Source organism: Saccopteryx bilineata, chromosome 7 (assembly GCF_036850765.1).
Source record: "Saccopteryx bilineata isolate mSacBil1 chromosome 7, mSacBil1_pri_phased_curated, whole genome shotgun sequence".
Classification (NCBI taxonomy): domain Eukaryota; kingdom Metazoa; phylum Chordata; class Mammalia; order Chiroptera; family Emballonuridae; genus Saccopteryx; species Saccopteryx bilineata.
The window spans coordinates 109,580,080-109,606,382 of NC_089496.1; the positions used below are offsets into that span (position 1 = coordinate 109,580,080).

At 51.4% G+C, this 26,303-nt stretch overlaps 1 protein-coding gene across 1 annotated transcript in view; it reads right to left on the bottom strand.

The window, feature by feature from the left end:
- Positions 1 to 26,303, bottom strand: part of ADAM12 (ADAM metallopeptidase domain 12) — a 311,461-nt gene that overhangs the window by 274,644 nt on the left and 10,514 nt on the right. Inside the window, 1 exon segment of the mRNA XM_066240397.1 lies at positions 19 to 155. Coding sequence (XP_066096494.1) covers positions 19 to 155 — 137 coding nt within the window.

Genomic DNA, 26,303 nt, shown 5'->3' on the forward strand with positions numbered 1-26,303 from the left:
ACAAAACAAAACACCAACCTTTGCATCAACGCTCTGCCCTGGGTTCCAGAAGGCTCCGTTCAGAAGGGAGGCGCGGACGACTTCATAAGCTCCTCCCTGGCCCCTCATCTGCGCCTGTGGCATGGCAGGGCCTAAGGTGCTTCCCAAGGTCACCCCTGCATCAAAAAGAAGACAGCCCGTTGTTCATGCTTGTCAGGAAGGGTTTGGCTTAGGACACAGTGAAAATACCCGGATGTGGACGAGGCCGCATGCTAGGGAAACACCATAATGTATCAAATAAGAGTAAAGGGCGAAACTGTCAACCTCACTGTAAATCTTTGTAACTTAAATCAAAAGTCTATGATTTTTCCTTCAAGACTGACGGCATGGTGCAGGGTAATTCTCATAGTCAAAGTGTAACATTCTGTCTTTCGATAAGCAACAAAAATGCACAAATAGTGACTTTTAAAACAATGATTTGATGATTTACTGCTTTAAGCAGAGACAGACTTCACGGCGGGCACACTGGGCACACAACCTGGGCCCGACTCTGAAGGGCCCGCAAAACCCCAACTTGATACTTTTTTCTAGTGACATCAAGTTTGGCCTCATATGTGCAATTTTAACATTAATAGCACATAATATTTTTTATTTATTTAAAAATATGGTTAACATGTATTTTTATTTTCCCTGTTTCTCTCTTATTTTTAAAGGGCCCAATATTTTCTTCTGCGCCCTGGGCCTTGAGCGACTTTAAACCGCCTTTGGCTTTAAGATCAGCTTTCTATTAAATGTCTCCAGGCTTCAGCTGTATTAAGACTAACTCCATTTCCTTAAGCCCCAGTGAATCAGTTAAACACAATACCAACCCCTCCCCCCTCTCTGGGCTCTCAGGGGTGAATTTCATGTGCTTCAGTGACTGATTCTATAGACAGAATTAATTTGCCAGTTCAGACTGACTAGACTGGCGTATGAAAAAAAATTGTAGGTAATTCAATCAATGATTATATGATCTTGTTTCTTGGGATCCTGTCTGTCCAACCAGTTAACATACTGGCCCAGGTTCCATTGAGCCCAATTTCCACAAACAATCCTAATGGAAAGTATAACATTTTTTCTCTGCTGGAGAGTGTGTATCCCTTTCTTAACAAATACGGTTAATTTCTCTGGGCTTGCTCCCCGATGAGGTCACGCTCCAGCTATCTGCTGCGACCACAGGACATCCCTCGAGGTATAAAGGATGGGAGAGCGGCATCTCTCACATGGTATTCCCATTTCTTCAACCGGGACGCAGAATTCTCAGACCTGAGTCATAATGGTGCAGTTTTAAGTTACTGAGGAGTTCCCGTTTATTGGGCACGGATGGTATAGAAATTTTAATCCTAGACATTTTACAGCCCCCCGAATACCTTTAAACCCACGCCCGTTTTATCATTCCCATTGCGGAAGTCTGCGGTTACATTCAGGGCACAAAAGGATCGCGCCACTCGGGTGTTGACTGTCTGACACGGCCCCTCCGGAAAATTCTCAAAGCCCGTCCCAAAGCATTCCAAGTTCCAGGTGTTGAAAACCAAGGATATTGGGATGAACCAAAGCTGGGACTGTGGCCAGTGGCGGGGAGGGGGGGTTGAGCTGGATCCTTGGCCACGTGGGGAGGAGAGGGAGAGGGACCCTGAGCATAGCTGAGCAAGGGGAGGGGACACACAGGCTCAGGAGGGGGATGAGCTGAGTCTTCAGGGCTGAACCTGTATCCATCCAAGAGATGATGAGGGTTCCGGCTGTGCAAGTGGAGGGGGCTGCCTCCCCGCAGTGACATCTGAGGACACTGGTGGAGGGCAGGCGGGTGGCTGGAGAAGGAAAGAGTGGGCCATCTGCATGGAAGACACCGGAAGTCCTTCTCCTGCCCGCAGAGGGGCGGCACCCGCAGCAGGGACATCCTGAATAAATGCACCTCGCCAGTGGCTTGACTTTGCGCCCTTCCAAGGCGTGCTCCAGGTCACACGGCATCGCTCCAAGCGGGGGCTTCGGAGGAGGGCAGCCTCCAGCACCAGTACCACCCCTACCAGTACCCTCTGTGGGTCCCTGGTCCTGCAAAGCCGTGTTTGTTTGTTCATTTACTCTCTCACTCTCTCATTCAACAACCATGACTACTTGCTTGCTGCCGAGGGGCACCCTAGACCTACGTCTTCCATTCAGAAAGCCCTCTCTCTTCTTCAGGCCAGCACTGCTTCCCGTCACCGGAGCCGGTCCCCTCAGCTCCCTCCGTCCTGGGCTGCCCGCCTGCCCGCCGGACACAGTCTTGCGCAGGAAGAGAGGCTCCCAAACACGCAAGAGCATCTCGGAGAGGAGCCGGGGCCCTGACACCGCAGGGCTGCAGCGGAGGTCCCGCTGGCCTAGCAACAGCTCCCTGAGTAGACCCGGTTCAGAACAAAGAGTTGGTGACGGTGGAGGGGCCGGTGGCCGGGAAGCGGCCCTTGGCGGCCGGCCCAGAGAGACCTCTGTTCTGCTGGGGTGGGAAGCACACAAGCAGAGACCTGGAGCGGAGAACCTCCCGGCCCCTTGTGGAGAGAGCCACGGGAAGAAGGTGTCCGCAGAGGGGGCCAGCGGGGGCTGCCCCTGGTCACACCATGGGGCAGCACTCCAGGAGGCCCGCCGTGGACAGCACACCGCAGCCCAAAGCATGCCAGCCGTCCAGCTGGTCCCAGTGGCATCGTTCCCTAAGCTCTGCCGGGACACGGGCCCCTAGCTCAGGACTCTCGGTGAGGTTCCCGTGTTGGGATTGACGGAAACAAAATGAGTTCTGATCAGGCTGCACGTCTCCTGCAGAGCCTGACTAGGCAGGGCAATTAAGCAAGCTCATCTTAAAAGGGAGCTGCTGTGATATTTTGAATTGGATTAAGAAGGCTTTGAGACACCGGCCATTAGGGAGTAAAAACGAGATCTGTTTGAACTTTCCCCCTCAGTCGATGAAAACCGGGCCACGTGCCAAGAATTACCATGGCCGTTACTGTAAACTTTTGAAAAGTCAGGTAAAACTCTATAAAGTGATCGCAAGCATTTAAAAATTTCCTCTAAATACACAAACCAATGTGACCATAAGCGACTCCTAGCAGTTCCAATACTAGTGAATTATTAAATCGACTAGTCAATCACAAATCCAATCATCCCAGGTCCCCTTATATCAGACGGGGGGGTGGGGTGGGGTGGATTCTCAGTGGGGAGTCCCCATCATCCCACCCACCCACCCACCACAGCGGGAAGGTCAGGATGGGTCCTGTGGGAGTTTCAGCCACAATGGGCAAAGGCCCAGAAGATTCTGACCTAAGTCTTGGATATTGGAGCAAAACTCTTTGCACGGAATAGATTCCACCGAGAAGCGGGATGTCTTAGAGAGAAGGAGTTGGTACCACAAACTCCAGGTCTCCTGGTCAAACCACCGAGATGCCTCTGCCTGCGGGACTTGAGGGTGGGGTGGGGATGGGGGTGTGGGAAGCAGGAGAGGCAGCAACACCACACCCTTGGGCCTTGCAGAAACAGGGAGGGCCTTTAAGGGTCCCCCTGCTTGATAATCGGGCTGAACACCGCCGCACAAACCCAACGCAAAGGACAGGCTCGGTCCTCCGGACCTTTGACCTCTAAGACCCTTCGTGGCTGAGAAAGACGCACTTCCTGCCATGAAGGCAAAATGACCCCACCCTTTCCACCTATAGAGTCCAGCATTTTAATCCAAAACAAGTCCTTTTGGGGCTGGAGGTTTTTAGGGCGTTTTTTCTTCCAAGAGGCTTTATTTCCAAATATTCCCAGGAACCTAGAAGGTGCCAGCCCTTGTAAAAGGTTGTGCAGCCTCGAAAAGAAACGGAGTCGCTGTCCTGTTTGCTGAGCCCGGTATTGATTATCTGTGTTCACGGACAGGACGGCCGTCTCTGGGCTCCGTGACTGGTTGCACAGTATCCCCCCCTCAGCATCTGTAGTCAGAGGCTGCCCCTAACGAGCTATTCTGATGCATTTATACGCTGGTATTTCTTTTAGATGGTGCAAATAAAAATTTTATTTGTGCTGCTTGGATAGACAGAATAAATTATATACAGCTGCGAGATAGCTGAATGTATTTTATGGAGTGATCTTGTTGACAAACCATAAAAGCAGGTCTTGAATGATGTAAACAATCAAGCTGTGGAAACCCAGGGGAGAGAAAAAATATATATATATATGACCTTATAAAACAGGTAAGTTTGCATACGTTTTCATTTCTCATGATACGCAGGCATCTACCAAACTCAGTTGCCTAAATACAAGATCTAAAGAGCTGGAATTGGGGAGGAACTTCTGGCGTGGCGCGCTGTTGTGAGAAGAGGGCCGGCCAGCCTCAGTCTCAGAGTGGATGCTTTGGATCTGAACATGATCATCTCTTCTAACAGCAGCTCTGCTTCCCCTGGGGTATGCGTGTGCCTGTTGTTATTGTCCCCTCGTCTGAGCTTCTCATCTTTCTTTGGACCCGGTTACAGCTGGTCAAGCAAGCAGGAAGTTACAGACCCACTGGACAGGCAAGAATCTTTGCAGCAATGACTCTGAAGGGCTTGGAAAATCCAGCCATGAAGACACGGCCCCAAAGTGACTCCAGATCCCCCTTGTGTGCGTCACCCCCGGCTCAAGTCCTGTTCCCTCCCACTCTGGCCATACCTCCTGTGCTCCTCTTACTAAGGGGTGTCCAGACCACCCTGATGCCCACACCTAAGGGCTTTGAGATGGTGGACAGTGAATTTCTTGGAGCCACAAGACCCGGCTCTAGTCCTGACTCCTCCTTGATGTCTTGCCTCCAAGTGTGGGTCCGACACTCTGCCCTCTGCACCATGGGGACGCCTTGTCTCCCCCCCCCCCATGCTGACTGGGACAGAGAAGGTCAAGGCAGTCAGTGCAGTCAAAGGGCTTCCAAGAAGCTAATGCAGGAAACCAGTCTAGGATATCAGAATCCAAGCTCTCAGACTTATGTGTAGTGTCTGTCTCGCCAACCCACATTCGTGGTGTGAAAATGCCAACCACCTACCAATATTATAAAATGCTGGGGTGTGAGTACAGGTGGGCACCCACAAATGCCATCCAATGGGCTGCTGGGGAAACAGAGATTACTAGTCAAGGCAAAGCTTCAACCTCACACCTGAAGCTCTGCCTCTAAATAGAAATCATTCTTAGCACCTGGGCAAATGTAAGAGAGGCGAGAGAGTCCATCCAGGGCACTGAAAGTAGAATTGAGATAGTCCTTTCAGAGTCTAGCGTAGGGTGGGAGAGCTGAGGTGGCCATTCTGAGCAGTGAAGGAGACTGGGAACAAGACCCTGGTACTCGTCACGTGTTTTCCTTGGTTCCAAATATCTGAGGGCTAAAGAAATGCTTACAGACCTGTCTGAGCAGTGGCTTATTTCAGGGGAATGTGGTGGCCATGCCCCCGAAAGGACACAGATATTTCTTTGTTCACACTCATTGTCTACATTCTTACCAAATAACAATGTCACCCTTCCAGCTTATTTCTCCCTGGGTGGAAATTAGGGATGTGATTTTAAATTAATAGAAGAAAAAATACTGATTTAGAGAGCAGGGTGAGGGAGAGAATTTGTTCTTCCATTTAACTGTGCATTTATTGGTTGATTCTTATATGTGCCCTGCCTGGGATTGAACCCACAACCTTGGTGTCACGGGATGATGCTCCAACCAACTGAGCTGTGACATAGCTCAGAATTAAAAAAAAAAAATGTCAAGAATTAATCTGACAAGAATAGATTTACAGTGGAAAAACCTGGAAAACTTATTTCAACCAGATGATCGAGGTCAACATCAACATTACATTTCTCTTTAACTCTGCATGCATTTCTGACTTTCCTGTAACTGGCACATACAGCTTTTGTGATGGATAAACTCTTATGGTGGCTAAAGAACAAACTTGAGAAAACAAATCAGACTACTGGATTCATGATGACACATCACTGACTGAATGTTTTACTCTTCTACCAGCTTTCCCGGCGTCCCAGCGACAGAGCCTCGGGCAGGCTGGAGGACGGGTCTCAAAAGCCAATACAATAAATCATGGACCGTAGAACAATTACAGTTTTGAAAAGATGTTTTATGTGTCATTGCAGAATTCAAAGAAAGTTTGCTTCCCACAAATGTTTCAAATGGCTTCATTCCCCAAGCACCAGTCGTCATCTCTACTCTACATAAAAATAACTTTTTGTGCCCCCAGTGTCTCCCGTTCTGTGGCGAGCAAACTCATTTACCATCATTTACAACATTAACTTATATCATTCTACCTGTCTGCTGGTCGGAGCAAGCCAGCACCGAGTCCCATTTTACCGAGGGTGAGACAGAGCGATGGAGTTGTACGGGCCATTCCTTATGTCACCCAATGATAAATGCCAGAAATAATGGCCAAACCCAAGCCCTTTCCACTTCAAAGGCATTAGTTCACTCTATACTTTGGAACAGGGACAAAGACATGCTGTCGGAACAGATCTGTAGGACTTCTGGGGGCCAGAAAGGTGGGCTCAGAATTTTTCCAAGTTTGCTTTGCAAGAAATGCTAGAAGGAAGAAAATGGGACCGATGATTAAGCTCTATCCCCCACCCCACCCCCAGCAACTTTTTGAAGTTGACGGCAAAAGGCCAAGAATGGTAACTAGTTTATTCCGTTCCCTAGGGTGAACTTATTAAATGGAATTAAACGACAATGAGAGCGCAGTCACCTGCATCGACAGGCGTGGCCTGGCTCCGTCCCAGGGCCTGCTAACATGCTCGCTGTGCCGAAGCCCTCACTGACCGCCTGAGCTGAAATATACGTGCAACAAGGGAGCCCTGGACGATTCTGTTTTCTTCCTCTTCTCCAACCAGGCTTTGCTGTTCTCCACTCGTACCCCTTTCTTTGGGCCTCGTACCTCCCTCCTTGGGGGGGGGACTTGAATACCCTCCCCCCAAGTCTTAAGTCTTGGCCATCTTCCCTCTCTACTCTTACTGTCCTCCAGAGAACTCATTAATTTTTAAGCAGATGTTGCCCAAATGAATATTTTTCCATGTGGCCAATTCCCACAAACACAGTCTACATTACAATATCTACTGGATATTTTTCCATGTCTTGTTACCACCATCACCTCAGATTAGTATGTTGAACAATCAGAGGCCCCAGCCCCCACTCGGGAAACAGAATTATTTTCCATCCTGCGTGTCCCGCTGGTGCCACCACCGTCCGCCACGCCCCAAGGCGCACGGCTGGGCAACCTCTCCAAGGCAGCCCTCCCTTTGTCATTGCCCTCATGGACAGCTCTGATGGGGTGCCTTGTGCTTCGTTTTGGCTCGTTGGTTTTCTGAAAACTCACCTACTTCATAACTAAATGCCCCTCGAATCTTTATCATCCGCAGGGTCTCCCTCTCCCAACCTCACAGGAGAGAGACACTGGGTAAGAGCAAAACTCTAGGGCAGGGTTTTTGGTTTTTTTTTACATCAACAGAACATGAACATAAATGCCCCAAGGCAGTGGAGAGCTTCACGAGTCCAAGGACAGAGAGGAAGGCAGTGCGGCTGGACTAAAGGTGAGCAGAGGACGGAGGGAGGTGTGAGCAGGAGTTCAGGGAGAGACAAGGCCTGGAGCGGGGTGGGTCTCCCAAGGTAGAGTTTAGGGGTTTTATCTGAGTGCACTGGGAAGGCATTAAGGGGTTTTTAAGCAGAATAAATCGACTCATGTTGGAAACCTTCTCTGCCCAAGAATGGAGTGTGTGAAGGCTGGAGAAAAATGGAGAAGTGGGAACTGTTCATAGTATAGAATACTACGTTGAGCACAGATGACCTAATCCGTATTTTATTTACAGGCTACAGTGGTCAGTGAACACTGACTGAACACCTGCTAGGCACCAAGCCCCATTCTAACCCTTTATGAGTTTGACTTGTTTAAACCTCACAGTAACGCTGTGGTGTCCACCCCTGTTTAATAAGTGAGGAAACTGAGGCACAGAGAAATTAAGCAATTCACCCATGGTCAAAGAAATCATGAAGCCGGGAGGCCCACCCACACGGCCGCATTCTGGGATCAGCGCTCCAGCCACACTACCAAATGGACAATCGGTCTGGCTGGGAAGAACACGGAATAAAATTCAAATTCCTTCCTGAGCCCTACAAATTCTGGGACCTCATCACCTGATTGCTCAGTCTTGCTCCCTCTGCTGTGACCACACTGACCACCCTTCTGCTCACGCAGTGCGACCAGCTGTGTGCTGTCTCATGCTTTCCGCACGAGAAGAGCCTCCTCTCAACCCTCTGCATACCTCCAGCTTGGCCATTCAACATCGCAGCTCAGGTATCCGCACCTCAGAGGGGCTGCGTTAGGGCCACACCCTTCCTCCCACCTGAAGTGTCCCTCCTGACTACCATCCCAGTTCACGCCTTTCATACCATTTATCAAGATCCGAACTTGTTTTTTTTGCTCATGCTTTTCTCGATCACCCCACCCCCAGCCCACCCCCAATCTAAGGGGCTTTTTGTCTGTCAAATTCACTGCTATAAACTTGTGTGCAGACAAGTATTTAATGAATTCTACCAAACAAATGACAGGTCTCCACAGCGTGTGATCATAACGACACAGGGGAGGGGGCCGAGAACCCCCAGCTCGGAGGTTCTGACGGGTGATTTATTTTTAATAAATGAATGGTCCCCTGCAGGTCACTGCCCAGAACCAAACCCATGGAGTCTTATTTATAAGCCGGGCTTCTATTTGACTTATTTTTAATGAGAAAGAACTGGCAAGTCAAGCAGAATTCTCATCTGAGGCGTTCTGCTCGTTATCTTCGCAGCAGGAAATCCTTTCTGAAAAGCCAAATCGAGATCAGTGAGCACAGGGGCCGTAACCAGAATGTCATCATGGACGCCCACGAGGTCTCCTTCCCTGCTCCAGAGTGTGCACCTCTCACAGGGGCCAGGGCTGCTGCCTCCTTGGACTGCCTTTTGTTGGTCCCCCAGAGCTACGCTGTGTCTGTGGCCAGGAGCTAGAGGAAAAGATGCAGCAAGCTCCCAGTGTGGCCAGCGGGCTCCCATGGTGGCACTTGGGTGACATCAGTGCAAATTTTACGGAGACTCAAAAGACCATTTAGAAAAATGACACGTCGTTAGTGTGAATTTTAAACCAGGGCCATGGGGCTCGGTCCACAAGTGCACAGCTCCAGTAGGACGCTAGCTGGCCAGTGTGGGTTTGGCTAGTTCTGCTGTCTGGGGAAGGGGGCAGATTGGGACCAAGCTGGGTATTATTGAAGGAATTGTTTAAAGGACTCTAAACTGGACAGTTTTCTTTAATCTTCTTTTTTTTGGGGGGGGGGGGGAAGGAGGGGATTGATCTGTGTAAGATGAAGCAAGAGTTTAAAGATAGCGAAAAACATTGTTCAGTTTTTTTATAAAAAGCAACTAAGACCAAAAGTATTTCTAATTGAAATTATGTATTAAAAACACTCCTAGCTCATTCTGTAGGCCTGGTGCTTACTTGTCAAATGGCACAGAATTCAAACTATACTGAACTCAGGATGCTAACTCTGTGTTTTTGGTTATCCTACTCGACTCCTGATATTAGGTCTCCTGTCAGGGTCTTTCAAATTCAATGGGCAAAGTCAACAACTAGAAAATTAAAAGTTATGAAAAATCTCCTCAGCACCCACTTCCAGAGAGCCTAACTTGACTGTGGTAATCAGGACATAGGTAGGCCAGGCGTCCCCTCAGTCCGCCCCCCACTCTCATGGCATCTCAGTTCCCATCTTGAAGCCAAGACCCCAGTCTTGCCCTATTTTCACCCTCATCTTGCCTGAGTCAGAGGATTTCTACCACGGAAGCCCAGCAAGTGGAGAAGGGGAACAGGCACGTCCCTGCAGAAGGGGTGCCAGGCGGAGGGTGTGCCCCGGCCCGCGGTGTTTGGCCGTGCTGAATACATTTTCCCATAAGCACGTGGGGTTCCTGCCTTAAAACTCAAAGTGCACTTTTCTCATAAAGAAATGAAGTGTTCTAAGTGGTGGCAGGGGAGGCAAAGCCATCAGGAGTTGATCAGCATTAGAGAGCGAGCCTTTGAGAGCTCCCGGGTCTACGAAACAGGCACTGCCGTCCCTGCCACCAGCCCGTGCCCTTTGCCCTCTTCAGTGTGCAGCGCCATCTCGCTGGGACTCAATCTTTGCGAGATCAGAAAGTGACTATCTTCCATTCCTTCAGCCATGACCAGAGCCCTGGCAGATTGACAGCTCAGTAGCCAATCATCATAAAGAAAAAAGAAAGACTATTTGACCCTTGGTAAAGAAAAATACCCTATTTCCTTATTTTAGCGTGCATTTGTCACTGAAGCTGAGCTTTCCCATATTTTTTATGAGATGTTTTTATTTCATAATTTGGGGATTATTTCTTCACATCTCTTGCTCATATGTTAATTGTTCTAATGCATTTATATGAAGCCTTGTATGTAAATAATAGCAAACAGGCTTATTTCTAAAAACAAACAAACAACACTGAGTCGACCAGAATCCTCCCCTAAGCATGCAGGGTGGCTTCACACATCCAGTGCGGATTTTTCATCTGCTGCTCAGACGTGGCGTTCAGGTGGTGAGGGTCATAGCCAACAGCCTTTCAGGGTGCCATGCTGTTAGGGGGCACATTCAAGGGTCCCATGCCATCAGAAGCGCATTCAAACTCTGCCTTTCTCCAAAGAGGGGGTCTTCCTAATACGCCCATGGAGTACACAGGACTAACCCCTGAACTGGGGTGGAGGGTTGAGGAGATGAAAAGAGGTGACTTGGGCTTCCCACTCGGTACACGGTGGGGCTCAGTCAGAAGTAACCACTGCTGAGGGAGAAGGAGCAGGAAGAAGTCTTCACGGAAGGGGATCCAATTATACCAGGCTTCGAATAGGTGGGACTGGACCATTCACTTGTGTGTGTGTGTATGGGAGGGATATGTGGAGGACAGGGGGGGGTCTATAGGGGGTAGGTGGAGGAGGGGGTGTACTTGGAGGTGGGGTTATGTGAAGGAGGGAGGTAGGTGAAGGAGGGGGATATATGGAAGAGGAAGGTATGTAAGTGAGGGGGGTATATATGGAGGAGGGGGTTGTGTGGAGGAGGAGGGTATGTGGAAGAAGGATGTGTGTGGAGGAGGGGGGTGTGTAGAGGAGGGGTGTGTGTGGAGGAGGGGGGTGTGGAGGAGGGGTGTATGTGGAGGAGGGGGTATGTGGAGGGGGGATTTGTGGAGGAGGGGGGTGTGTGGAGGAGGGGGTTGTGTGGAGGAGGGGGTTGTGTGGAGGAGGGGGGGTGTGGAGGAGGGGGTGTGTGGAGGAGGGGGTGTGTGGAGGAGGGGTGTGTGTGGAGGCTGGGGGTATGTGGAGGAGGGGGGTGTGTGGAGGAGGGGGTTGTGTGGAGGAGGGGGTTGTGTGGAGGAGGGGGTGTGTGGAGGAGGGGGTGTGTGGAGGAGGGGGTGTGTGGAGGAGGGGTGTGTGTGGAGGCTGGGGGTATGTGGAGGAGGGGGTTGTGTGGAGGAGGGGGTTGTGTGGAGGAGGGGGGTGTGTGGAGGAGGGGGTGTGTGGAGGAGGGGGTGTGTGGAGGAGGGGTGTGTGTGGAGGCTGGGGGTATGTGGAGGAGGGGGGTGTGTGGAGGAGGGGGTGTGTGGAGGAGGGGTGTGTGTGGAGGCTGGGGGTATGTGGAGGAGGGGGGTGTGTGGAGGAGAGGGGTGTGTGGAGAAGGGGTGTGTGTGTAGGAGGGGTGTGTGTGGAGGAGGGGTGTGTGTGGAGGGGGGTGTGTGTGGAGGAGGGGGGTGTGTGGAGGAGGGGGGTATGTGGAGGAGGGGTGTGTGTGGAGGCGGGGGGTGTGTGGAGGAGGGGGGTGTGTGGAGGAGGGGGGTGTGTGGAGGAGAGGGGTGTGTGGAGGAGGGGGTATGTGGAGGAGGGGGGTGTGTGGAGGAGGGGGGTGTGTGGAGGAGGGGTTATGTGGAGGAGGGGGTATGTGGAGGAGGGGGTATGTGGAGGAAGGAGGTATGTGGAGGAGGGGTATGTGGAGGAGGGGTGTGTGTGGAGGAGGGGTGTGTGTGGAGGCGGGGGGTGTGTGGAGGCGGGGGGTGTGTGGAGGCGGGGGTGTGTGTGGAGGAGGGGTGTGTGTGGAGGAGGGGTGTGTGTGGAGGCGGGGGGGGTGTGGAGGAGGGGGGTGTGTGGAGGAGGGGTTATGTGGAGGAGGGGTTATGTGGAGGAGGGGGTATGTGGAGGAAGGAGGTATGTGGAGGAGGGGTATGTGGAGGAGGGGTGTGTGTGGAGGAGGGGTGTGTGTGGAGGCGGGGGGTGTGTGGAGGCGGGGGGTGTGTGGAGGCGGGGGTGTGTGTGGAGGAGGGGTGTGTGTGGAGGAGGGGTGTGTGTGGAGGAGGGGGGTGTGTGGAGGCGGGGGGTGTGTGGAGGCGGGGGGGGTGTGTGGAGGCGGGGGTGTGTGTGGAGGAGGGGGGTGTGTGGAGGAGGGGTTATGTGGAGGAGGGGGTATGTGGAGGAGGGGGTATGTGGAGGAAGGAGGTATGTGGAGGAGGGGTATGTGGAGGAGGGGTGTGTGTGGAGGAGGGGTGTGTGTGGAGGCGGGGTGTGTGTGGAGGCGGGGGGTGTGTGGAGGCGGGGGGGGGTGTGGAGGCGGGGGTGTGTGTGGAGGAGGGGTGTGTGTGGAGGCTGGGGGTATGTGGAAGAGGGGTGTGTGTGGAGGAGGGGTGTGTGTGGAGGAGGGGGGTGTGTGGAGGAGGGGGTGTGTGGAGGCGGGGTGTGTGTGGAGGGGGTGTGTGTGGAGGAGGGGTGTGTGTGGAGGCGGGGGGTGTGTGGAGGAGGGGGGTGTGTGGAGGAGGGGGTATGTGGAGGAGGGGGGTGTGTGGAGGAGGGGGGTGTGTGGAGGAGGGGTGTGTGTGGAGGAGGGGGGGTGTGGAGGAGGGGGGGTGTGGAGGAGGGGGGTATGTGGAGGAGGGGGGTATGTGGAGTAGGGAGGTATGTGGAGGAGGGGTTATGTGGAGGAGGGGGTATGTGGAGGAAGGAGGTATGTGGAGGAGGGGGTATGTGGAGGAGGGGGTTACATGCAGGGAGGGTATATGGAGGGAGGATATTGGAGGAGGGGCTATGTGGAGAGAGGATATGTGGAAGAGGGGGTATGTGGAGGAGGGGTTATGTGGAGGAGGGGGTATGTGGAGGAAGGAGGTATGTGGAGGAAGGAGGTATGTGGAGGAGGGGGTATGTGGAGGAGGGGGTTACGTGCAGGGAGGGTATATGGAGGGAGGATATTGGAGGAGGGGGTATGTGGAGAGAAGATATGTGGAAGAGGGGGTATGTGGAGGAGGGGGTATGTGGAGGAGGGGGTATGTGGAGGAGGGGGTATGTGGAGGAGGGGTTATGTGGAGGAGGGGGTATGTGGAGGAAGGAGGTATGTGGAGTAGGTGGTATGTGGAGGAGGGGGTTACGTGCAGGGAGGGTATATGGAGGGAGGATATTGGAGGAGGGGGTATGTGGAGAGAGGATATGTGGAAGAGGGGGTATGTGGAGGAGGGGGTATGTGGAGGAGGGGGTATGTGGAGGGAGGATATGTGGAAGAAGGGGTATGTGGAGGAGGGGGTATGTGCAGGGAGGGTATGTGGGGGAGGGGGGTATGTGGAGGAAGAATTTTGTAGAGGGGGATATATATGGAGGAAGGGGGTATGTGGAGGACAGGGGGGTATGTGGAGGAGGGGGTATGTGGAGGAGGGGGTATGTGGAGGAGGGGGTATGTGGAGGAGGGAGGTATGTGGAGGAGGGGGTATGTGGAGGAGGGGGTATGTGGAGGAGGGGGTATGTGGAGGGAGGATATGTGGAAGAAGGGGTATGTGGAGGAGGGGGTATGTGCAGGGAGGGTATGTGGGGGAGGGGGGTATGTGGAGGAAGAATTTTGTAGAGGGGGATATATATGGAGGAAGGGGGTATGTGGAGGAGGGGGTATGTGGAGGAGGGAGGTATGTGGAGGAGGGAGGTATGTGGAGGAGGGAGGTATGTGGAGGAGGGAGGTATGTGGAGGAGGGTGTATGTGGAGGAGTGGGGGAAGGAGAGGATGGATCCTTAGACCAGGCCTGCCTGCACGGCATGGATACCCATAGCCAAGATGGAAGAAAGTGAAGATATGGATGCATCTTAAGGGAAAAAAGGTAAGCATCCCATCAGAACGGCAATAGGTGTGATCTGCTGGCCGACTTATAGACTTTGTTCTAATAGAACATTCTTTTTTCTTTTCTACGGGATGGTTGGAACAGACATTTCCGGCATGTCCACCCCACAGAGACTTCCAAAATCACAACGCCTTCATCACGGAGGGATATTCTCGGACCACTACTATTGATGAGCATAAACAAGAAATCGGGATCCTAGGTAGCGCTGCCAGACTTAACAAAAACAGGACTTCCAGTTTGGGTCTGGTTTTTTTTTTTTAGTATAAGTATGTCCCACGAGACAATGGGGACATACTTACCAAACATGACTCGACGCTGATCTGAAATCCAGACTGGAGCGGGAGTCTGTTTTCTCTGGCAGCCCGGGGCCCAGGTTTCCCCGAATGCTTGCCGGCTGACAGAGCCAGAAAATTCCAGCCGATCCAGAGGAGCGTGTTCTAGTTTCAAAATCTGAAGTTAACACGAGCATGCCTGAGGCGCATTCACTCTCCATCAGCTCCAGGGTGTATGACAATATTTTCTATGGCACAGAATTGGAGACCAAATAACCCAGTGACATGTTTTGAAGAGGGGGGGCAAGATTTTAAGCTCACTTGCGAAGACACCTCTGAAGTAACCGGATCTGCTTAATCTCCCAGGCTCGTGTAACCCAGCTGCGGGTTAGACTGATTCTCGACACATTCAGGGGTCCACACGACTCCATCCGTCACTGAAGCACGTGTTTGGCACGGATTGAAAGCCAACAGCAGTCTGACAGTTATTTTCAAAACCGAATTTATATCTTTCCAACAGATGGCTTACAGACAGATGTGATGCCTAGAGAGCTTTGTACTTCTCAAATAATAACCCGGCTGAACTACCAGTGATGTCTGCAGCCGGACCACAGTATCAGAATCATCTGCTTTTAAAATACGGCAAAGAAAGCTTCATTTAGGAGGGGGCCGCTGCCAGAGACGTCTGTGTTAGGGTGCCATTGTTGTAAGGGACGAGAACCCAAGTCTGGTTGGGTCACTCTATGCCAAGCATTCCCATAATTTCTTACGCACAGAGGAGACTCCCTTCGAACACTCCCACTTTAGAAGGAAACGATCAAGGGTGGTAACTCAAGCTTGGGTCCACCTTGAAGGCTCTGAATCTTTCCTTCCCCTGGAAGAGCCGCAGAAGACCAGCCCTGGAACACTGCATAGGGTCTAGATCTTGGTGTGTGCCATCCCGAAGTAGAACAAGGTTGCATGGTGACTCCCTACACACCAGCACCCGCGGGTATACAGGCCTGTGCTTCTCCATGGTTTCCCCTGACACAGATTTCTGGATGAAAACGGAAAGTTCTTGAAAGATAAGTGTTTTGTTTTCAGTGTCAAAAAGCTACACAATTATAGATCCGCCCCCCTCAACATTCTTTCCACGTGCCCCCCCCCCCCATCTGCCAGCCTGTAGACACGGCTTCTGGCTGTGAGAGAGCAGATGACACGTACCACGGGGTGGCCTACGAGGTCCTTGTAAACGTCACAATACTCTCCCTGTGGCCAAGAGGAAAACGGACCCATGGAAATGACGAGAAAGCAAGGTCCACACGCGCACACACTCTGCCATCCTCCCAGCTCCCCCTGTGTCTCTGGAGGGTTATTTTCCATGTGAGGGACCAGGTGGGGAGCAAAGAATATGTCGCCTCCATTTTCTGTGGGAGGAATACAATTCATGCTTTCTAGCCTGACAGCATCAGCGTAAATTAGAGCCATGTGGAGGGAAGCACCGCCGGAACACACACACACGCATGCACACACACATGTGCATGTACATACATACACACGCGCACTCACACACCATCATGCTCACACGGAGCTCTAGAGGGCAGACGCGGAGACGTGCAGACGCGAAGACGCGCAGACGCGGAGACGCGCAGACACGGAGACGCGCAGACACGGAGACGCGCAGACACGGAGACGCGCAGAGGGGAGGGGAGGGGCATTCAGGCTGAGGACAGTGAGTGACAGCTGCCTGCTGTGCTCTCGCCACACCTGGGCTCGCTTTGTGCCCTGTCATCGGCCTCTGAGGGAGCTCCTGCCATGGAGCCCGACTTTGCCTGCTGCCCAGAGGGCTCTGTGTGCTGACCTGCATGCAGGAGTGTGTGTCCTGAGTGACAGTCTTGTGTCAGATGCCTCCCCATTGTCGGGCACGTTAGGGGTACATGCTGCCGTCTGTGTGTTCTCTCATCCAGCTCAAAAACACTGCAATGGGTTGTACCTACCCCTCTCTGGTGAGATGGTGGGGTGGGATGGGGGGTAAGCCTCAGGGAAGCCAATGCCCTCCCAGATCTCACACATCTGGCAGCTGGCAGGGGATTGGCTAAAATCCGGGGCCTTCACCTGGCCAGGGTCACCTCAGGCCCAGAGCTACCATGGTCCAAGGCAATCCTCTTAACCAGCCATGCTGCACTGTTCACGCCAGCCTCTTGTCTGTCTGGGACCCCACACACACACCCCTCGTACGTCCAAATCGGTAGCTTAAGGCCAATGAAGCTGGTCTCAGAGGCAGGCAATGGCCCAGCTCTCAAGAGAGGCTGGGCCGTGGCAAGGGGCACCGTGTGTGCGGTTGGGCCCCACTTTCTCAGCACAAAGACGGTGCTAGGCAACCCCCCCTCCACGGCCCTGCATGCTGTCCCCACCAGCTTCAGACCTCCTTCAGACCCCCTGGGCCTCCCCAGCTGGGGCCTGTTTGTGAACAGCGCTGCCTTCTGCCGGCCCCACCCAAATCAATGGGGGGGGGGCTCCAGTTTGATGGACGGGTGGCTCGCTGTCCTGCCTGGAGGGCAGCCGGAAGCCTCTCCAGAGGCCCTCTGAACTCTGTGTCTACTCCTCCCATGTGGGGTCCCAGGCCGCAGCACGTGGTCCTCCCAGCCGCCTGGCAGCTGGCCTCCCGGGAGAGGGCCAATGTTTTACTCTCGGCCCCCAGCACAGGAACTTGGACCTACCATGTGCTAAGTAAATGTGTCAAATGTGACAGAGGGGGTGTGACCCAGAAGCTGTCAACTGACAGGTGTGAAAGTCCTCCCTAGTTGGTGGTTGGTCCCAGGTCCAGGGATAAAGGCCAACCTCCTGATTCACAAGACAAGGCGTCCACCTGTGCACTGATCTCCCGACAACCTCACCTGCAGTGAGGGGCCCTGTGCCCCCAGAGGCTCTAGGTGGCTTCAGGTGTCGTTGACACACCTTCCACCCCCGACTACTGCATTGAGCTCACTGGCCTTTGGACTCACGTCTGAGTAGTGGACCACTAAACACACTCACAGGTCACGGGAGGCCTCTGGGGCCCCCTTCTGTCACTGTAACTTGGCTCTCTCCTCCAACTTTAGATAAAAGGCCACCGAGTCCTTCTGGGAACTTCACTGCAGGACCCCAGCCCGGCAGTCTCTCGGGACCCTGCACACATCAGCACCCTTTGGGGGGGCAGACCCTCCAGCTGGCTGGATGTGAGATGCTCTTAGGAGAAACATTAGGTCAAGGGGGGAACAAGTTATTCCCTCTTAGTTCCCTAACATGTCTTTAATTAGGACAAGGTCTGTTTTGTACGACACGCCTACGGCCTCCCCGGCCACCAGCGGACCGGCCTCTCTCACGGGGGTGCGGGTCCCTGGGGCAGGAGTGTCCACAGACTATTGTGTGATTGCAATTTGACAATATTCATTTGTTCCCCTTCCATTTATCTTCACACTATTGGTTACAAGTGATACTGACTTTCTATTCAGCATAAAAGTGTGATTTCCTCTTTAAATAAGTGTGTATATTGATTTAAATTTTTTTTTAAATAAAGGACCATTTAAGTAAATAACCGCACAGATGATACGCACATGTAAGAACGTCATGAAGTTGTCCACACCGAACTGGGCCCCTTGGTAGAGCATGGACTGCTCAGGCCACAGCTGGTCAACACAGCTCTGTACCGAACCACGTAAGGAGCTTGAAAGCGAGCAGCTCTCCTCCCCTGGCAGAAACGAGGTCCTGATTCAGGGTGGGCTACCCAGTGGAGTATGAGTCTGGATTCATAACGAGCCCCCATAGGTGATTCCAGTGCAGGCCGTCCGGTCCACCCATGGTCTCAGAGAGCCTGACTTGGAGCCAACAGTCCCTGACCACCACCCTAACATCAAAGCCCAGAGGCCGCTCTTGCTGTGGGCATGTCCCTGTTTGGTGATTCATCTATGATCCAAGCAGGCCTCGCGCCCTCCTGCTGCAGAGCACCCGTCCTTTTAACCCTCTCCTACCCACCGAATACAGCCCGTGGATTCAAAGAGAATTACCGCCCTCTCCCTATCCCGAAACGGATGCAATACCTTATGAGCCAAGAAGTCTCATATCAACGCGCTCACAGCGTCAAGGGGTCATTCATTAGTCAACCCAGCAGCCTTCCCTGAGCACCTGCCATGTTGCAGGCCCTTGGGGTCAAGAGCCAACGGTCACAAGCCCAGCTCTGAAAAACTTCACAGGACAAGAGAGGACGACATGGTGTCAGACCAGGGAAACGGGGCCCCAGAGAGAATGGCGACCACAACCCCGAGAAAGGGAGGTGAGAAGCCAGAGGGCAGCCGTCAAGAAGGCGTCCCGATGGACAAGGGTTCATGGACACACAGAGGGGACAGGTGCAGAGTGGTGTTCACGGTGGAGAAAGCAACGTGTGTCAGTAGGCACACCACGACAAAACAAGGCAGACCCTGGGTCACTGGAGCACATCAGCTTCCCACTTCTCTTGCAGAGCACACAACCTGTTTATCAAAGACCCGAGCCACGTGAGCGTCAGGAGGCAGAGCCTAGTAACCCTTCGCTGGAACGTGGGTTTGCTTACCCAACAGGGCAACGAAACAGTAGCAGGTGAGACCCAAGCAAGGGTGGACGTGGGCCGGGGCATTCATTCTGGCCTGCCCTCTGCCATACGTGAAGGGCAGTGACCCTGTGAGGCAAGATCCCATCTTACCCAGTAAGATAAATGACTCTCAAATCTGGAAGTGAACCAGCAAGGCCACCTGGCCACACATGGAAGACCAAAGTCTCTGATCTGCTTTCCGGTAATAACTGATTGTTGGATCGCTAACATTCAGCCTCCTGAGTAATCGATTAGTTCAGAGGGCAAGAGTGGTATTGCATAGCAGATGCCTAAGACCCCTATGATAAATTCAGAATGCGAATTAAAACATTTTAACCTAGAAAACTGGCACCGACAATGTGACAGTACTTGGCAGCGATAATGCCCCTAGCTGGTGAGGAAGAGGCCTCGAAGGGGCAGGCAGGACAGTATGGAGGACAGAGGCTTCTGGAAGGCCACCTGTAGCACAGCAGGGACAGAAGATGCGTCCTCCCTGTTCACGTTCACGGAGCTTTCTTCCATATTCTAAGGTTTACATGGGAATAAGCCAGAGGGTACGGATTCTGAAAGGACCGTGCAAGCATTTTTAGATCTACCCAATATCAGAACCATCGAGCAGCCATCATTAAGCTGGCGGGACTAGCCCACGGATAGAAAGATCCCTAGAAGCAAATGAAACGAGGTAATCAAACCAAACAGGCGCAGGAAGTAGGTACACAATCAAGGTCGTCTTTCAAAATGATCGAAATAAAATAGCGGTCACAACGCGGTAACCATCTGAAAAGGGGGTGGATTCCTCGTCTCAGTCTCTGTCAAAACAAATGTTGGTGGAACAACAGCTTAAAAGGGAGGACACTAAAACTGGAATGCTGCTGGGTCAAACACCATGCTAACCACAGGGCGCCTGTCTGGATCCCACGGCAGGACTACACTCCTCTCTCTGATTCCTGTGATAACTGTAGGGAGTTAAAGACACACAGTCTAATCCCTGTAGTGATCACTAAAAAAAAAATCACCATAATCAAATTAAGAAACAGAGCTTTAACACATGGAATACTAAAACCACTCTATCCAAAAGAAAACAGGAAAAAGAAGAAGAAAAACAAAGAAACGAAAACACACTGGGCAAATATAAAAGAGCAAGATAATGAATTTAGCTCCTCACACAAATAATTAGATTAAATGTAATTGAATTACATGTTCCATTTTTTTTTATTTTAAGTCAGAGACCCTCACGATGGATTAAGACGCAAGGTCAACAACTCACTGTTTATAAGGAGTGCACTCCGAATGCAAATACATAGACAGGTTGAAAGTAAAAATAATAACAATGGAAAAAGACACTCTGTGCATGTATCTTCCTATAGGAAGCATGAGAAAGAGGAGGTAGCTATAGCACTATCAGTCCAGTAGACTTACAGAAACAATAAGCGCCTCCTCAGGGAAGGAGGAAATCCTGAAGTGCAAAAGGGCCAGTTCACTCACCAGACATCACCCTCGTAGAGGCGTGTAAACCTAATAAAAGTTTCAAAATATATGAAGAAAAATAATAGACCTAAAAGGAGAAATATGTAGATAAATTATCAACCCCTACTTAATTGACAATAATTGCCAGAAGGAGGAAATCAAACGTCAGGACATCTGTAGGAGATGCTATCACACCATCTAACAGCTTTGCTGCTTGGGACCAGCACCCCCTCTAACAACCGCAGAACACACGTTCCTTTTCAATAGCTTGTGCAAGAGTCACAGATACAGACTGTCAGCTGGCGTACAAGGCACGTCTCAACAAATGCCAAGATCAAAGTCATATAGAATCTACTCTGTGATGACACAAAAATAAAATTAGAACTGAATAACAGAAAGGTATCTTCAGACACCCTCAACTATGTGGGAGTTAGGCAATGTACTCTGAAAGCCCCCCCCAGGGGGGGGCAGAGAAAAAAAATGGTAAGAGAAGTTTTAACATATTTTGAACTGAAATATAAGGAAAATACAGCCTATAAAAGTATGCAATGTGCAGTGAAGGAATGCTTGCAGGGACAATGATCCTCCCTCCCTCCCTCCCTCCCTCCCTCCCTCCCTCCCTCCCTCCCTCCCTCCCTCCTTCCTTCCTTCCTTCCTTCCTTCCTTCCTTCCTTCCTTCCTTCCTTCCTTCTGAAAGGAGGGGAGACAGAGTGACAGACTCCCACATGCACCCCAATTGGGATACCCCTGGCAACCCTCATCTGGGGCTGATGCTCTGCCCATCTGGGGCCACGTTCGCAACCTAGCTATTTTTAGTGCCTGAGGCAGAGGCTCCACAGAGCCATCCTCAGTGCCCAGAGCTGATGCGCTGGAACCAATTGAGCCATGGCTGCAGGAAGTAGAGAGAGAGAGAGACAAAGAGAGAGAAAGAGAGAGAGAGAGAGAGAGAGAGAAGGGGGCAGAGGAAGGGAGGAGAAGCAGATGGTTGACTCTCCTGTGTGCCCTGACTGGGAATCAACCCAGAACATCCACATGCCAGGCCAATGCTCCACCACTGAGACAACTGGCCAGGGCCAAAGGACAGTGATATTTCTAAGTGGTCAGTAGGACTAGAAAAGAAGGTTCGTGGCAGTAATCTAAGGACGCACTGTAAGAAGCTAAAAGAGGAGAGACTCAGAGACACAGTGGAAGGAAAGGAAGACTCAAGAGTACAAGTCACTGAAGAGGAAAATCTCTGAAAACAAAGTTGTTTGCAACATTGACAAAACCTTAAATTCTTAGCCAGACGAAAGAAAAGGTGAGTGACCACATGATGTACCAATTCCAGGAATGAAGGCAAGGGTAATCATTATGGAGACAATACATCCAGGAAAAGAAGGAGAAAACATGACAAAAATGGATGCCAATCCTTTTAAGATACCTAGAGGCAGAAAAAGCCCAATAGAGATCAGGGGAACTACCAGCTTTTACGATACACCCTTAAAGGCTCCAACGTCCCAAAGGGGTCTCATAGGATGCCATCTGGGTCCTGCTTCAATAGTGGAAAGGAAGGTCATTGAGCTAAAGCCTGCCAGGCTTACACGCCTCTGCTGTGAGGAAACAGGGACACTGGAAGGTGGGCTTCCCCCTCGCTCCTCTAAGGGAGGGTTCAGTCTCTTCCAGCCCTGCTCCAGCCACCTATGACCTAACCTTGCCCAGAAAGCTGGGGTTTGCCACTGAAGGCTGAAGGTGCCCAGGGCTGTCGGCCCTATCTACGACACTGTGGACGAGCCTAGGGTATTTCTTCCAAGAAGCAGGTAAACTGATCTCATTTGCACAAGGGCCACTTAACTATGTTTTGCCTGAATAGTCAGGTTTTTTATTCTTCCCTCAAAGATCTCTGTTGTGGGTGTTGATAGTCCTATTTTCTGCTGCTTTGCTTAATATATAGTGTTTCCTTTATTCCTCCTACCTCAATGCCCCACTCATATTTCAGGCTGGGACCTACTCCTAATTTAGAGCTCTCTTTCCTCCTTTTGCCAACTTGTATTATGAATTTACCTTTGCCACCCAGCTTAGTGTATCCCAAGGTTCTCTTTACCAGGCCACAGTCACAGAGCTCCAGGGAAAAGCAACCTGGTCTCAACTCTCCAGGCAGAGGAGAACAGAAGCTCCATATCCACGCATGATGCAAATGGCTTTTTCCGGTCTACCTGAATCATTACCAGCTAGAAGCAGCGGTCATTGGGACTTGGACATGAGCTGCAAAGTATAGAATGGTGACAACAATTCCAGTGCCATGCGGACTTTTCCTGTGGGGAACTTTCCTGGACTCCTGCTCCCGGTGACAGCTCCTAACAGACTGAACTGTGGTTGGGTTGCATTTTTCAGGGATTTGGCAAGGTGATGGGGCCAACTTGGACTCGGTGAACATGTTAAGGACACTACTCTTTTAGGGATTCTTGCTGTATTGGCCAAGAGTTTGTTTAAAGGCTTTTAATCACTGTAAAAAAAAATAGAGGACTAGATGAAGAAGATGGGGCACATATACACCATGGTATACTATTCAGCTAGGAGAAATGATGACATCGGATCACTTGCAGCGGAATGGTGGAGTCTTGGTAGCATTGTGTGGGGTGAAATGGGCGAATCAGAAAAAAACAGGAACTGCAGGATTCCATACATTGGTGGGACATAGAAGCGAGACTAAGAGGCATGGACGGGAGTGTGGTGGTTACGGGGGGGGGGGGAGGGAAAGAGGGAGAGGGGGAGGGGGAGGGGTACAGAGAGAACTGGATGGAGGGTGGCGGAGGACGATCTCTCTTCGGGTGATGGGTATGCAACAGAACTAAATGACAAGATAACCTGGAAATGTTTTCTTTGAATGTATGTACCCTGATTTATTGATGTCACCTCATTAAAATAAAAATTTATTAAAAAAAAAAAGGATGCCAATCAACTTGTTAACTCAGATAACATGGACATCTTCTTTGAAAGACACAAATGGCCAAAACTGACACAAGAATGAAAAGTATCTGTATGGCCTTATCGTCGATAAAGAAATTGAAATCATGATGAACTCCACCAACATACACACATACACACACACACCCCTCTCCCCAGGTCCGCGTGGCCGCATGGATGAAGTTTATCAGACATTTAAGAGAGAAATAATAACCTCACTCTAACCCTTTCACAAAATACAGGAGGAAGGAAACCTTCCCAACGCTGCTGAGGTCTGTGGGACTCTGATAAGAGCAATACCAAAGGAAGGTCAGAGCATAGAAAAAAAAATATCACAAACCAGTGTATCTTACAAACATAGGCATAAATTCTTAATAAAATATTAGGAAATCAAAACTGGCACACTCCCTCTCTCTCTGCACACGCACGAGCTGACCCTTGACCAACACAACACAGGTTTGAACAATGCAGGCCCATGTATATGTGAATTTTTTTTCAATAAATACTACACATGTGTTTTCTCTGCCTTATGCCTTTCTTTGTACTGTTTTCTTTTCTCTCCCCAACACTGCCAGAATACGGTGTATAATACAGATAACATATTTATACATAATATGTGTTCATTGACGATGTTATCGGTGAAGCTTCCGGCCAACAGTAGGCTAGTCTTAGTTAGTTAAAATTTAGGGGGAGTCAAGCTTTTCTGAGCAGATTTTTAAATGCTTGTGGAGAGTGGGGGAGGGGGGTCAGCGCCCCTAACCCCAAGCTGTTCCGCTGTATGTAAACAGGAAAAGAACGGCGTGCTGATGTGTGGACCTAAATAGTCCATATTCCCGGAATCACACCTCATTAGGCCACCCGTCCTTTATGTTAACGCCCGTCAGCAACACCCAATCTCACTCTTCCTTTGAGAGCCGACTTCGAAATGTTGTGATCTGGGATGAGTTTTTATGGTCTTTTTGCGAAGGATGGATGGTGAAACACCAACAGAGAAATGTATTACAGAAACAAATGCGGCGCAGCCTTAAGAAACGTGCTTTTCAAATGGTGGCAGGTTTACTGACAGCCAACTTGGATGTTTTCAAATTTCCATGCATGAAAACGTCTTTCTCTGGACCCCTGAGCTCCAACACGGACAGGAATAAAGGTCAGTGTAAGGAGACATGAGAAAACAGAGTGAGACTGGTGGCCTGTCCGCAAGCCTGAGGCAAGCTTTGGGGTTTTGCTTTCTGTTTGCTATGGACGTCACTGAGGTGGAGCCCTGTCTTAGAAGAGTCATGTTGTTCCTCGATTGAATGTTGACTCATGTGGGTTAAAATCGCTTCAAAGATCACACCCCAAGGGCAACCGACACAAGATGGGAGAGCTGGGAAGGTTCCAAACCTGCAAGGGCACTTGGAGGTCATGGTTCTTCCCAGGGTGGTCCAGTGGCTCACCACGTGGGCTCGGAAATCAACCATCGGGTCTGGTCCCCGGCTCAGTCTCTTACAGGGTGCAGGGGGCTAAGATCACCTGGTCTCTAGGTCTCAGTCCCCTCACCTGTGACATGGAACTAGTCACAGTGCACGGCAGAGCCCCGTGCCCACCCCGCCATCTAAAGGGAAGTCTGCATGTCACAAAGCGCTCTGCCCAACAACCTGGGCTCCCCACCACCCAGCGGGGGTCTGCTGAGGCTCAGAAACACATGGTTGGGTCCTCACGGTCACTCGGCTATAAGGAGGCCAAGCCAGGACTCCGCGCCAGCCTTCGCAGCCCAAGGCCGAATTCTGGCTTCGTCCCAGCAGCCTCTCCGGAGGGAGGCTTGACCACGGAGGGAGCACTCCGTGCTCCGCGCCTGCTGGATGCACATGGAAGTGAGCAACGTCAGGAGGCAGGTGTATCTTGTTGTAAGACGTCACTGATGTCCAGGAGAGAAGCAGAGCCTCTGTCAGGGAGTTTTAAGGCTTTAAAAAGAGCTGTCTTGGCTTTTCGAGCTGTGTCTTCTCCGGTCCCTCCGGCCCCCCCCTTTTGAAATTACTTCCGCCCTGAGCCTCTGGAACCAATCCATGTCCGGGTTACTCACTTGCACCGAGTGAGAGGAAGGGTTGAAAGGTACTTTTTTAAGAGTGAACAGGGACAAGACAAAGGGAAGAGGCTGCGATGTGTGTGAGAGAGGTGGGAGGAGGTTTCTGGACAAGCATTACTGCAGTGACTAAGTTATGCAGAAAGGGACAGGTTTCCCTGCTGTGAACCTGCAGGTGAAACTTCACACACTGAGTCGACAACATCCAAATTTTAGGGTCAACTCAGACATCTGACTTTTCTGGATCAGTCAGTGGAGACATCAATCCCTATGGGACCCTATTTGTCATTCCAAAGTGTACCAAGATGTACGGCCGAGCATCTCAACCACTGGCTCACCCCATCGGACGGTCGCCCTCCACTCAGCATGTTCAAGGGTGCGGCCCATTCCCTGCACAGCCCCAGCAGGCTCATGTGCCCTAAGTTCTGCTCTCACCCCTGCCGGCTGTGGGGTGACTTCTAGGGGTGTATGTGGCCTTGCTCCCAGCTGTTCTTATTCTGCCTCGGCCAGAGGGCGACGGGAGCAGCTGATGGCCTCACTCCCCACCCCCCACCCCCTACCGGAGCTCAGCGTGGCCCCGTGACCAACACATCTTGCCTGCAGCTGCTAAGGCCAGGACGACAGGCCTGCGGGACAGCAGCTGCCTCCCTTCTGGGATCGCGCTCCGGGTGTGTCAGAAGCTGAGGGTTGGGGGCCAGGTGCGTTCAACGCGAAATCTGTGTGTCTCTAGGGCCCACTCGCTCTGCGCGCTGGGAGGCGAGGGTCCGTATCTGGTTTTTCTCACCATCCTATCCCCAG